Genomic DNA, 15067 nt, shown 5'->3' on the forward strand with positions numbered 1-15067 from the left:
TCAACAACACCTCAGTTGAGGCAGCACTGGGCTCCCTCTTCACCATGTTGTCTCTCGTGTGTTCTCTTGTGTGCCTCCAGTGATGAATAGACACGTATCATAGACACATAGCAGTTTATCCTACAGTTTACTCATCATGAGATGTGCTAAGAATAGCTACCACTGTGAAGGGGTTTTACGCTGGAACACTGATGGATGAGTTACGTGGGCGTTTGCAAAAAACAACAGCAGGCCTATACGCTCTCGCAGGCATGCACGTGCACACACACTCACACTCACACACACAAGCACACGGACACACAAGCACGGACACTGTTAATGACTTCCATATGGTGGCTGATTTGGGCTGGGGGAGTCCTGGCGCCTCCTGCTGCAGTTACTCACGCACCAGAGGTGAAATCGGTAGCCCCTTTAGCACAGGTGTGTGTCTGTGTCTGTTTGTGTGGGCGTGTGTGTGTGTTTTGTGTTTGTGTGTTTTGTGTCTATTCAAAACATACTGCATCTGCTCCACAGTGCAAAGCCAAGGGGTACAGGTCACTGACCTCAATTATTGTCACTTTAGGGGGTGTGTGTGTGTGTGTGTGTGTGTCAGTTGTTGTCTTTCAAATCACTAACAGCATTACTGTGTGCACTAATGTGAGGAGGGGAGATGATAACAGAATGTGTAAGAAGGGAATAAAACAAACACAAGAATGACAAATGACCAGAATGTTTGCACTTCATACAATAACTTCATGCAGAGATGTAAAACATGATTGAGAGTTATGGGCCTTTTAATTTGTTTATAGGCAGAGTGTGTGTGTGTGTGTGTGTGTGTGTGAGTGTGTATTTTCAGAGCACAAACGATGGGAGGCCCACCAGGTACATTCATACGCCAGCTATTCATAGGCCATTAATGTAAATGTGAATTCCTTATGACCACTCATGCTTGGGGAATATGCTGGAAGGTGGAGAGTGAAGCCTTTAATGGGGGTTTTCTGGAAGGTGCACTTTCATGAAACCACTTCCTGGAAGTGCCCTCCCTAAATACCCATAACCCACTGGGGCCTGGTAGGATCACATGACTTCTGATAAACACCGACTGGGATATGCCTGTCTGCACAGCTGTCCCACAGGGTTGGCCTGCCCTATAGTAAGACTTCAACCCAGATTTCGTTGGGTCTGTTTTCTTAGTTATGTTGCACAGTGTGTATTTAACCCATATTTGTTGCTACACTGGCCTCCAGGTACAAGTAAGGGCCAGAGATCATGCTATACAGTACCTCTGCTTCCTGAAATAGATTGACAGTGTTTGCCTTAGGCTTTCTGAGAATGCAATATTAAACCGATATACCATGTGAATGTGTGTGTGTGTGTGTGTGTGTGTGTGTGTGTGGTGTGTGTGTGTGTGTGTGTGGTGTGTGTGTGTGTGTGTGTGTATATGTGTGCAATGTGTGCATAGACATGGTTCAGGGGGAGAAATTGGCATGGCGTGAAGTAAAAATTAAGCAACTTTGACAGGGCATGGTGGCAGGCGCCAGACAAGCTGGTGTGATTTCAGAGACAGGATGTGAGGCAATGCTCTGACAAATTCAAAGACACAGCAACTGGCTTTGTGAGTTTCATTGTGGTTGTATGAAATGTGTGGATACCATAAGTACTCCATTTGTGTGTTTATGGGACGGCAAGGGAGAAAGAGAAGGATGAGAGAGAGAGAGAGAGAGACAGACAGACAGACAGACAGACAGACAGACAGACAGACAGACAGACAGACAGACAGACAGACAGACAGACAGACAGACAGACAGACAGACAGACAGACAGACAGACAGACAGACAGACAGACAGACAGACACACACACACACACACACACACACACACACACACACACACACACACACACACACACACACACACACACACACACACAGACACACACACACACACACACACACACACACACACACACACACACACACACACCACTGAGGAAAAGTATGAACAGAGGCAAACTGAGGAAAGAGAAACGGATAAAACAACAGATGTAAAACTATTGTGTGAATGTCTTTTAGTTTGTAAAGTGGTTATGCGGTTGACTGTAATTGCTGAATGAGATGGTTGATTGATAAACTAAATGACTTTTAATGTTTCCTGGAGCGTTTTGTCTCATTCCGTCTCATTCCAACGCCCCCGTTATAACACTGGGTGGGAAGGGTAGAGAACTATGCAGCTGTTCCTCTTACTCATTTTTACTTTTTTTTCTGTTTCTTTTTTCTTCTAGATCCTCACATCAAGGTCTGTGGAAAGAGAGACAGTGTGAAAGAAGCCAAAGAGAGAATCATGTCGGTGCTCGACACCAAGGTCAGTAAAAGAAAGCAAACCTGTGGTTTCCATGGCAACCGGCAGTATCCAAGCTTCACCACTTCTGTTCTCCCCCTCGCTGGAAAAATAGACCGTCATCTCTGTTCTTAATCATTTGCAACTCAGGGGCATTAAAAAGGGTTTAAAGGAGTGAAGTACAATGTAGTAGTCATTTTCTATCAGTTTTTTTTCTCTTCTTCACATCTCTTTTTTTCCCACTCCTGTCTTTCCCTCAGAGACATAACTTCCTGTTTGGCTTGTGGTGGCTCTGTGGTCTTGAGGTGGACATTTAAAAAATCTCCATTTGGTTATCCCTCCAGATGACTCCCCGCCATTAACAGACTATCAGTGTTAAAGTGTCCCGTGTGTACTCTGATGCTTGCCTACACTAATGCATTTCATGTAGAGTAGGGTAAGGGGTTAATTAGACACGACTGTGGGTCTGTGGAGTTGCAGTTCTGGAGTTCGGCTCCATGGTTCCATGTTGGCTGATGCTAATAGTGCAGCCGACCATGCCATGGCCGCGGCGATGCCAGCAAATCTGGTGTCCATTTAGTGAACATCTCAATCTGGCTTCAGCGTGGTATTTGGTGTTTATGGGACGAGACGGTGCAGATTTGACAAAATCCCGAAGATTTTAATCATAATCTAATCGGTGCCATGAAGGAGGATGTGAAAGTGGGTCAAAATACCCGCGTCTTTGAACAGCCACCCCAACAGTTGCTTTGTTTTCCTTTCCTGTGTCACTGGAAAGCTATTTGACCCCTAAACCTCTCACATTTGACCCCATAGAGTAACCGGGTTACCCTGAAGATGGACGTGTCCCACACTGAGCACTCTCATGTCATCGGAAAGGGTGGCAACAACATCAAGAAGGTGATGGAGGAGACGGGTTGCCACATTCACTTCCCCGACTCCAACCGCAACAACCAGGCCGAGAAGAGCAACCAGGTATGTTCCTGAATCAAAGTTGGTTCCAGTTCCAAATAATGCCCTTAAGGTTCTTTATTCTCCATTACTTCATAGAGTACATCTTTAAGGTGTTCCAAGTATGATTCAAAGGAAAAAAAAAACACATTTATCACTGCAGCTGAGATCTGAGAAGCTAAATATAGAATAGGGATGGTTTCACCATACTACTCATTTAGTGTACGAAATAAAGTAAGTATACTTATTTGGTATCCCCACTGGTGCCTTAGATGAAATGAAACCATCTGTCTGCATGGGCCAGGTTTGGTCTGTGGGGTTCTGGCTAGCTCTAACTGGCTCTTAGATAGCACTTTGGTAAGGATTAGGTGTTGAATGGCTCCAAAAAGAGTTCCTGCTCATCACAAACAACTGGCCCTCTATGCACACACGCTTCTCCGAACAACACCAGATGGAAAGCCAGGACTTTTCCGTACCAACTGGTCCCAACCACTTTGAGTGCTGATGACAATTGGCCAGGCTATTTGTGTGTGTGTGTGTGTGTGTCTGTGTCTGTGCCTGTGTCTGTGTCTGTGTCTGTGTCTGTGTCTGTCTGTGTCTGTGTCTGTGTCTGTGTCTGTGTCTGTGTCTGTGTCTGTGTCTGTGTCTGTGTGTGTGTGTGTTGGGCCAGGGTGCGGTTGAAGGGATTATTCTGAGATGCCGCGCTGAAAGGGTTGAAATCAGCGATGAGAAGAGGAACACTGTCTGTGCTGCGTCAGCACTGTTTAATGAGAGCAGTTTGTGTTTACAGATTTTTTTAACGCGCCTGCGTGTCCCATCGGAAATCTAGCTGTAGTGAACGTAAACACACAAAGGAGGTTTTGGTGGAAGTTTGAGAATTTTCTTTTAAAGTAATTACTGCAGTGTTTTCATTTCATCATGGAGAAAGAATGTGTGGCTGTTTTGCATTTATAGTCATTTCAGTATATTCAATGCGCTAAATGTACTAATTGTATTTCAGGATACTTATTGTACGAATTGTGTATATAAGAAGGAAAAAAATGTAACTCACACTCTGAAAGTATGTATGTGAAAGTGTGTTTTGGCTGAACATTCTCTTACACTGATGAATTCTCCTGAAAATATATCCTGAAAGTGGACCACTTGAGTAAACACGATAATCACTGCAGATTTATACTGTGTAAATCTAAAGGCTGATCTGTGCTACTGATGTTTTCCTAAAGCTTTATCAGTGCATTAATTCTCTCATTCTTTTTCTCCTCTGTCTTCTTCCCTATCTGCCCATCTGTAGGTGTCTATAGCAGGCCAGCCGGCAGGAGTGGAGGCTGCCAGGGCCAAAATAAGGGTAAGTTTACCTGCAGCTCCACTACCAGAGGCAGAAGCCAGCTCCTCTATTTCCCACAAGAGGGGCAGTGAGAACTCAAGAAAACCACCTGCCTTTAGTCTCTGCCGTTCACACACTTCTTATGAAGGAAAGGGTGCCTTAGTTCATCCTCAGAGAAGAAAGCTTAAACGTTCCACCTTGAGTCGTACACGAGAACAAGGCTTTGCACAGACTCATTTGCTGAAGAGTGTCCTTTGCTGTGACCCTGGTGGCTACGGGTGTTCCAGAAGATTCTAAACAGAGGCCTTCATCAGATGCGTAACTGCTGTAGCTGTCCCCATAAAGTTTTCACCCAACTCCTCACTGGATAGTAATGCTTTCAGCAAGTAAAAAATGGCTCTGGGATTGGAGCGAATGGCTTCTCTGCACTCTCACACATAATTTAACACCACATAGAGCTCACCGTAACCGTGGCAATGACTCCCATCTGCTCGCCAGGCCAAATAACACAGAGTGAGTGTTTAGACAATTAGCCTTTTATTTCTCTTTTAAAACTCACGCTCTCTCTTTTCCTCTAATATATCAGCCCCATCAGCACAAGAGGTGGGGTTGATTTTGATGTTGTTTTAATAGTAATGTTTCCATATTTCCTGAAGTTAGATGTGAGTGACAGAACTAGGTTGTTCGTGTGTGTGTGTGTCTGCGTGTGTCTCTCTGTCTGTGTGTGTGTGTGTGTGTGTCACCGTGTGTGTGTGTCTGTGTGTGTGTGTGTGTGTCTTTGTGTGATGCTGTAAAATAAAACTCAGCGCCTTCAGGGTTAGTGCTGCTCTGTTTTAAAACAACTCACCTGGCTGTTTAAAAGATGTTTTTAAGAAAGAGAATCGCCGGTCAAAGCTGCTTTATTTGGTGTTTTCTCAGCCTGTCTGAAAAGGATCAAGGCAGAAGTTCAATCCCCATTTTCTCACCAAGGGAGCACTTAGACTTTCGAATATTTATTAGTCTTCAGGCTGTTTCATATATGATTCATCTTAACTCCTAATAAAAGCATTACTATCACAGTGAGTTATACGTGTATTACAGTAAGTTCACCCTCTAAAGGGGATATGGGAGAAACCCTACCGACATTATTTATAACATATAAAATCTGTATTAGTATTATACTGAGATGACTAATCATAAAAGTAATGTAACAGCCCTTTGGTGGTGCGTGGCGTGCATTTAAACATTATTCCACCCCTGGCAGCTTGCATTGCGTGTGAACTTCAGAGTTCATGCAATTCTATTTCTTGACCATCAAATCTAGAAATGGTTTAAACTATCTTTTTAAAATATCTTCCATTATTTGAGTTTATATTTAGTGGGTTTGATGCCATTGTTTTTCATTGCCTAGCACATGGTACTGCTAGTAAACAAAACGAACTAACTATGGCTTATTTATATGGAAGAGTTCTGCCCAGCAGGCCAAATTATATTTAAATTGGATTGAAATAAGGTGTTTGTCATTATTATGTTTTTATTACATTTTGACGTGACTGTCAATGGGTCACTTCCTGACCATAATGTAAATGCATTTGATAACGCTGTGCTGACCATAGAGACCGAAGGGCATTGGTCTTCTAAAAGGCTGTGGCACTCAGAGAGAGCATGAGGTCAGAGTGCGTCTGAGGTTTGACTAATGTTGTCACTGTCCTCTTACATAACCAGCTATTACATCAACCGTCAGATGTCAGCTTGTACTTTTGCCTCTGAATCTCCATGCCATCTGACGTCAAGTGTTTTTCTCCATTGGCGCATTGCAGCGACTGTCCTGGCTGTGAGTGTGTGTGTGTGTGGGTGTGTGTGTGCGTGAGTGTAGCTCTTCTCTAACATTGTTTTGAGTATGTGTACTCTGGCATCTTGTCAGACTTGCTGTTTGTGTTTGTGTGAGGCATGTTTTTGGAGCCACTCTTCATCAGGGGGTTTAGTGCAGAGCTTTGCGGGTCCTCTGTCACGGCGCAGTAAATCCACTCTATATTTGTGTGTGTGTGTGTGTGTGTGTGTGTGTGTGTGTGTGTGTGTGCATTCGTATGTGTGCTGTGTGTGTGTGTGTGTGTGTGTGTGTGTATATGCTAATGTGTGCATTCTTATGTGTGTTGTGTGTGTGTGTGTGTGTGTGTGTGTGTGTGTGTGTGTGTGTGGTTTTTTTTTATACATTTTTTTGATGGTATGTGTCCTCAATGCATCTGGGCTCTGTGAGTCTGCCCGTGCTCTGGAGCCTTAAGCCATGCTGTCAGGCCCACGACCAGAGAGCTCCCCTTCCTGAGTGCACACTCCTCAGGCCACAGAACCCACTGCAGCCGACCCACCAGCTCCACCAGCTCCACCATGTGCAGCCAGCCACAGGCAGCAGATCCCCACCGCCTGCAGGCCTGCGCCCCACTCTCCCCCTGGGGCCGGGGTCACTGGGAAGGCCAAGGTGGGGTTGGCTGACTGAAACCGGAGGAATGAGGTGGTCGTTTCATTTCATTTTCTTCTTTTTTTCCCCTCCATCCCCTTCTGGAAGTGAATTCCTTCCCGTGACCACTGGCACATGTCTAGGCCTTCGTCCAGCTTCCATCCTCAGGCTGCCTCTCCCATCCCTCGGTGTTCCTCTGCTCTTCTGGGTGGAGATGTGGAACTGCATGAGTATTTGTGTTGGTCCTCAGGGTTCTCCATTCCCAAGATGATTAGGACCACAGTAAAAACACATCCCTGCTGAGCAAAGGACCACAGAAAAACACAAATGTGCACTTCTTCTCTACTCTACTCTACTCTACTCTACTCTACTCTACTCTACTCTACTCTACTCTTCACTACTCTTCTCTACTCTGATGTTTCTTTGGGCTGATTGCTTTGCCAGAAGAAAAAAAGCCACGTTATTTTACAGTGTGCTTTCTTTCAGTGATGGTAAACCCATAAGAAGCAGTGGTTTTACAGAACAAAGATAGTTTTTCGAAATTATGCTTTTTGTTGCTACAAGCTTATCATGATTGGAAATAGATGGCCAAGCCACTGCTATGCTACTGTTTTGCTATGGTTCTAAATTAATAAGTACTAAAATGTTTTAAAGCAGAGTTACTTTCAGTTGGCTTTCTACCCCCTTTTTAACACACACAGAAAAATATTGAGGTTAAATTAATTTAGCTTTGAACTTCAGTAGTTATTAAAATAACTTTGCATTTTTGTTGTTGTTGTTTTGGTGAGTCGTGGCCACGATGACCACACTTGCAGACCTCTAGGAAACTCATGCTCATATTATATGACAAACTAATGTTGCCATTACTGCCGCCAGACTGCACTCCAGTCCTTCAGTACTGGAAAATCAAGCTCTAAATGTTTTTATTAAAGCAGTCTAAAAGAATGATCCTTCTTTCTTGGTCAAAAACACACTGAAAATCCTCAGGAAAAACGATTCATTAGAGAAAATCGAGGATACAATTGCAGTACAATCATAGTAAGCCGCAATGATCAAGGTTTTTTGTTGTAATATTATTGAATACACTCTTGCTAGGGGAGAGGTGCCTTGCGTGCCCCTGCCATCTTACTTGAAGGAGAATGAGGTAATGGACAGAGGGGATTTTCCACAGTCGCTGAAGCTTACTGGTGATGTCTCTCCCATATTTGCAAATTCAGAAGATTAAGCACACATATGTTCTAGCCTCAATGGACAGTATCCCAGGGATCTAAGGCTCCCAGCACATGTCTGAGAGTCTGTTCTTTTAATTAACAAGCTGTGTTAAGCGGGTCACTTCAGGTTATTCCCTTAGGATGTTTGTGCTTGGTATTTAAAGCATGTGTCTGAAATAGGGGAAAGGAAAGTGGATTTCCACACATGCACTTGCACATTGCACCTACTCTTTTTGTGGCTTTTCTGTGACCGTCTATTAAACCACATATTTGTTCAGTGACTGTAAATGTTATAAACTTTTGGTTATAAGATGTCCTAAAAAATCACTCTCTCTCACTTTCTCACTCACTCATTCTCATTCACACGCAGACATATACAGACACACTCACTCACTCACTCACTCTCTCTGTCTTACTCACTCTGTCTCTCTCTCATACACCATACACAGTCTTTCTTGTGCCTTCCTCTCTCTTTCTCTTTCTCTTTCCCTTTCCCCCTTTCTTTCATTTGCGGTATTAAGGAAACATGATCTTAATGTTAGCTGTGTGAACATATGGGTCTGATCACTGAGCATTTTTTGTCTGGTAATTTATACTGTTTGTAGTTCTCAGTCAAGCAAGAGTCCTGGCACCTCGCCTGTATTTCTGTGTGTGTGTGTGTGCGTGTGTGCGTGTGTGCGTGTGTGTGTGTGTGTCTGTGTGCGCGTGTGTGTGTGTGTGTGTGTGGAGGAGTTGAGGAGACCAGAGAACACGAGAGGTCATTTTCATATTGAGGCATTTGTTGTTGTTTTTGTTGTTGTTGCTTTTGCTTGTTGTATTTGAAGGAAAGAAGGAGGGAATAAGCCAAAAGCTGTTATCCCCCCCCCCTCCCTTGAGGCCATTGTTATGAATAGCCACAGTAATGAATGGTGATTTGATAAGTTACTGGTGATAAGTTACTTCTAAGTTACTGGCACCATGTCCTTATGAATATTTATGTGTCTGCTGGCTGACCATGTCAAAATGATGTTTGTGTGTGTGGGTCTGCATGTGTGTGAGTTTGTGTGTGTGTGTGTGTGTGTGTGTGTGTGTGTGTGTGTGTGTGTGTGTGTGTGTGTGTGTGTGTGTGAGAGAGTGTGCCTGCATGTGTGTGGGATTTTGAATTGTGGTTTAATGAAATCTGATTAGGTGTTGGATGTACTACCTGTACTGAATGGAGTTCCAGTGAAGGGTTGGTGCAGCTGTGAGTAGGTGAGCAGAGAGTGGCCAAGAGCTCCTTCCTCCTCCAGACTGCTGGGAACATTTAGCCTGTTCCCAGCACAGGAGCAACCCAAGATGTCAAAGATTGATTGTTCTCCTCTCTCTACTGCTCAAGACACAAGACACTCATTTATCTGTCTGTTCACTCTCTGGCTCTGTCTCTCTTACTCTCCGACTCATTCGCCCTCTATGCCTCTCTCTCTTCTACTCTCTCTCTCTCTCTCTCTCTCTCTCTCTCTCTCTCTCTCTCAGGAGCTGCTGCCTCTGGTGCTGATGTTTGAGTTACCTGCGTTGGTCCAGGCCGACCCCAGCTCCCCCACCCTGCAGCACCTGTGTCAGACCTACAGCTTCACCGTCTCCTTCAAGCCTCCGTCGCGCCTCTACGGGGCCACCGGGGTGGTGCGCGGATCCCAGAACAACGCCTCTGCTGTGCAGGTGAGCCACGCAGTTAGGCGGGGGGCGGGGGGGGGGACGACTGGATCCATGGATGGATTCTGCACACCGGCGTGTATACACACTCACACATACAAAAAACATGGTTGAATTCACACAGAGAGAATCGGTAGCAAGCAGGTGGATTCATACACGGATCAGAGAATAAAGCATATTAGCACACATGCAACATATGTACATGATGTATACATGATTCCATTAAATGTAAAAGAAGATATATATATATATATATATATATACTGTATATAATAATATACAGAATTAATAGTCAACAATAATGGAGAGGGATCCCTTCGGGCATACGAGCCTGGGTAAGGGAAGGGGTTGGGTGTGGGAGAGCCTCACACATAGACATGGATTCAGTGCACACACACACAACCTCACACATAGACATGGATTCAGTGCACACACACAACCTCACACATAGGTTGCGTCTCATATCGAGTACTTTACGAAGTACACTGCAATACAGGCGTAGTGCGCCATACGCACTTACATCTTTAGTGCGTTCCGTCGCTGATTAGTGTTGTCTAAAATGGAATACTTACGTTAACCATTTGACGGAAGTGACGGGCGCAAATCTACCAGCCTTTTACCCATAAATCTGTGCGCCAGCTCCCTCCGGCCAACTGGAAATTTTAAACAAAGATGGCGGACCAAATTCAGGGTACTTTCAGTGACCTGAATTCTGCTGGTTTTGTGAATGTGAACGCCCTACGCTCTGAAAGTCAGTGTTTGAAGTGCGCAAGTACGCGATTTGATACACAGCCATAGACATGGATTCAGTGCACATACACAACCTCACATAGATTAGAAATACACACAAAGAACAGTTATTTCTCCTTTTAGCCAGCATCCAATGAACATACACAGACTTGTATCCTGATTGATCACAAACACACACACACCAAACACACAATATACATTATGAGAGAAAACACACAAACACTCACACATGCACCAGTTCAAGCGTTCATGAAAATCCCTCTCTCTCTCTCTCTCATCAGTCCATATGGTTTGGAGGGGTTACTGGGCAAAGAGAAGGCAGAAACTAGGCCATGCTGTGGTCTGGCAGGAGTGCAGAGGGAAACTCTGCTTGACTGTGGTGTGTGCAGTAATGAAGGATAACGTGCCGCAGTCAGATATTTGATCGCCCCGACACACCAAAGACTGTATGTGTTTCTGTGATGCTCTTATAAGGGTGGTTTCCTGGGCATGGATTATTACAAAGAAGCCTTTTTATAATGGAGACTACCCATTCAAAAATGTGTAATCCCCGTCTGGGAAACCAGCCCAAAAGGTTTTTGCTTCGAGATTTTGCACAGTTGGATCATCGGGTTTGCCATTTCAACTGTTTTTCTGTGTGTGTGTGTGTGTGTGTGTGTGTTTGTTTCTGTGTGTGTGTGTGTGTGTTTCTGTGTGTGTGTTTCTGTGTGTGTGTGTGTGTGTTGCTTTGCATTTGTGTTTGTATCTGTGTGTGTGTGTCTTTCTCTGTGTGTGTTTTTGTGTGTGTGTGTGTGTGTGTGTGTGTGTGTGTGTGTGTGTGTCTTTCTCTGTGTGTGTGTGTATGTGTCTTTCTCTGTGTGTGTGTGCATGTGTGTGTGTGTGTGCGTGTGTGTGCATCAGAGAGGCATGGCCCTGCTCCTGGAGCACCTGGCGGGCTCGCTGGCGAGCGCGGTGGCGGTGAGCACCCAGCTGGACATCGCACCCCAGCACCACCTCTTCATGATGGGCCGCCACAGCAGCAACGTCAAGCACATCAGCCAGCGCACCGGCGCCCAGATCCACTTCCCGGACCCCAGCACGCCGCACACGCACCGCAAGTCCACCGTCTACATCCAGGGCTCCGTCGACGCCGTTTGCCTCGCCAGGCAGCACCTCATGGTACTGGGCACAAAAAACACCCAGACTGTGTAGGGGTGTGTGCATCTGAATGTGGAACTGTGTGTGTGTGTGTGTGTGTGTGTGTGTGTGTGTGTGTGTGTGTGTGTGTGTGTGTGTGTGTGTGTGTGTGTGTGTGTGTGTGTGTGTGTGTGTGTGTGTGTGTGTGTGTGTGTGTGTGTGTGTGTGTGTGTGTGTGTGTGTGTGTGTGTGTGTGTGTGTGAGTGACAGACAGACAGACAGACAGACAGACAGACAGACAGACAGACAGACAGACAGACAGACAGACAGACAGACAGACAGACAGACAGACAGACAGACAGACAGACAGACAGACAGACAGACAGACAGACAAAGAAAGACCATGTGTTTTTGTGTTTCAGAGTTGTGTGTGTGCGCGTGCGCGTGTGCGTGTGTCTGTATGACAGTGAGAGACAGACAGACGCACAGGAATACAGAAAGAGAGAGAGAAAGACCATGTGTGTTTGTATTTTGGGGACCATGAAACTATGTGTGTGTGTGTGTGTGTGTGTGTGTGTGTGTGTGTGTGTGTGTGTGAGACAGACAGACAGACAGACAGACAGACAGACAGACAGACAGACAGACAGACAGAGACCATGTGTTTTTGTGTTTCAGAGTTGTGTTGTGGGACCATGAAACTATGTGTGTGTGTGTGTGTGTGTGTGTGTGTGTGTGTGTGTGTGTGTGGGGGGGGGGGGGTACTTTGTCTGTGTCGGGTAGGGTTTACAGCATGACAGTGCTGGCAAGGAGCCTGAATTCCTGGAGTGGTTTGGTCAACATGTTCCATAAATATCCTTACTTAACTGAACTCCTCATTCAACTCCTCTGAGCTGCGTGTCTAAGGGTCGCCTCACAGTAGAGTAGCATTGGTGGAATGCCTTACAGTGTAGCTACACCACAACTGTTAGTTCAACCCTACAACCACAACAGATAGTTGACCCATAGATATCTCTGTCTTGGTCTCCTTGTGCGAGGGTATCTAAATTGGGCTCTTTCCCAACTTAAAACACACTGGGTAATTGGTAGTTGAGACAACCTGATTGTTTGGTTCTATCAAGAGAACATGCATCTTCTTTCTAAACATCCTCTGCAGGAAAACAAAGTCATTATACTGTCAGAATTTCCACCCTCTGCAAGATTCCCTGCCTGTGTTATGTGGACCCTTAAATCAGAGACTAACATGACGCACAAAGGCACACGCACGCACACACACACACACACACACGCACACCCGCACATGCGCGCACACATACGCGCGCACACACACACAAACAGACAAAACACACAGACAGACAAGACACACAGGCACACAGACACAAACGCACACTCATGCACATCAAACACACACACACACACACACACACACACACACATCCATCCTACAAGCAAACATGCACACCACCTGGTAAAAGACTGTGTCCACTACATGTCTTTTACCATCTGAATATTTAGTGCCTTCCCTTAAACCTTGGATAGTCTTAAAATTCTGTATGCTGTAAAGTACCTGCTTTCATTAAACCCCTAAAATAATTGATTGATTGATTGGTTAATTGAATCCCAAATCAATTTTGCAAATCTATTTTATCATTCATCACCAACTTTGTGAATATCTTCACAGTGTGGATAGACTTAATTTAATCAGTGGACACCACTTGTTCTTACTGAAGTAGAGGTTTGTTGTTGTTGAGGATGTTGTTATTGTTAAAGGTACTGCATAGGTGTAAACATTATTCTTTTAGCAAGAGCATTTGTATAGCCAAGCCTAAAACTAGCTTTGAATGCATTGTGTTGAAGAGAAACAATAACAGGGTTTTGGCAACCTAGCGATATATTCTTATATACTGTACAACGAGGAATTGAACTAAAAAATACTTCTCCCATTTTTTTTAACCCATGCCCCCCACGGACAAGGTGTATGAACAACAACAATAAATACAATAAGAATGAAATAAAGTAATAGATACAGAACAAAAATCAATCAACTCTAATCAGCACATTTAGGACAGCATGCAAGTGTGTGTGCTTTTCTAAATCACTGTTCTGTTGTTCCTCCCGGACATCTGAACCAATCAAATCAGACCTGTTGGGCACTGACACATGCACTCGTGGCTTCAGCAAAGAGAACTGGGGGCACAGTCATCTGCAGCACCTTTATATCCTCTGACTGCATTCTCAATTAGTAAACAGTGCTTTCAAGAAATGTTTATTTTGTCTGAAATTCAGTTCAGTTCAGAAATTCAGTCATTTTTTTTTATTTTGTCTGTAAACCTCCTGGGGTTGAGAAGGGGAGTTTTTTTGTGGTGTGTAAATGATTTTATAACTGCTGGGTCAAAATTACCCCAAGAAAACCTTTGTACCATGGTGGTGTATAGCTTTCATAGAAATATGAATAAAGGCAATGTTTCACTTTTTATAAAGATGGGGTCACTCTAGGAAAAGTAATGAATATATTTTAGACGGTTTTAGAAAATATTATTTAGACGGTTTTGTCTGTTTTTACACATGTGGAGTGTCATTTTTTGTCCCTTAAGACAACACAAGGGTTAATCTTTGTTTATGTGTGTGTGTGTATGTAATACAGGGTTGTCTGCCGCTGGTGTTGATTTTTGATGTGAAGGAGGACGTGGAGCCGCAGTGTGTCAGTGCCCTCATGGAACAGTTGGACGTCTTCATCAGCATCAAACCCAAACCCAGACAACCAAGCAAGGTAATACACACGCACGCACGCTCGCACGCACGCACGCACGCATGCACGCACGCACGCACGCACGCACGCACACACACACACACACACACACACACATACGCACACCCACACACACACACACACACAGACAGATACGCGCACCCACAGCATTGACACACACATACACTAGCACACATGCAGATGCAATGCACATACACAAGCTCACATAAACAGGAAGGAGAGAGAAAGAACAGGAATCTCAGACTCTTTCCAACATCAATTTCAAGGGCTTTGTTTTGGATGACTCCTATTCCACCCAGTCACACATGCACACCACATTCCCACTCTCCTGCAGAAGAGAGACACGTACAAACCCAACATGTTCAACCCTCATCTCAGTCTGCCACTAGAATGCAGGGTAGAGTACACTAAGAGAGTACACTCAGAGGGTACACTAAGAGAGTACACTAAGAGGGTACACTCAGAGGGTACACTAAGAGAGTACACTAAGAGGTACACTCAGAGAGTACACTAAGAGAGTGCACTAAGA

The 15067-nt window shown here is 44.6% G+C and overlaps 1 protein-coding gene across 1 annotated transcript; it reads left to right on the forward strand.

Moving 5' to 3' along the window:
• Positions 1-2005: 2005 nt before the first annotated feature.
• On the forward strand, positions 2006-14553 carry LOC122132446 (protein bicaudal C homolog 1-like; the record flags this gene model as incomplete). Its single annotated transcript, XM_042707181.1, has 6 exons — positions 2006-2341; positions 3134-3292; positions 4560-4613; positions 9729-9911; positions 11556-11813; positions 14413-14553. Coding segments are annotated over exons 1-6 (816 nt in total), but the record flags the coding sequence as incomplete, so codon positions are not given.
• Between the last annotated feature and the right edge of the window lie 514 nt (positions 14554-15067).

The sequence above is a fragment of the Clupea harengus genome, unplaced genomic scaffold (genome assembly GCF_900700415.2).
Source record: "Clupea harengus unplaced genomic scaffold, Ch_v2.0.2, whole genome shotgun sequence".
In the NCBI taxonomy this organism is placed as follows: domain Eukaryota; kingdom Metazoa; phylum Chordata; class Actinopteri; order Clupeiformes; family Clupeidae; genus Clupea; species Clupea harengus.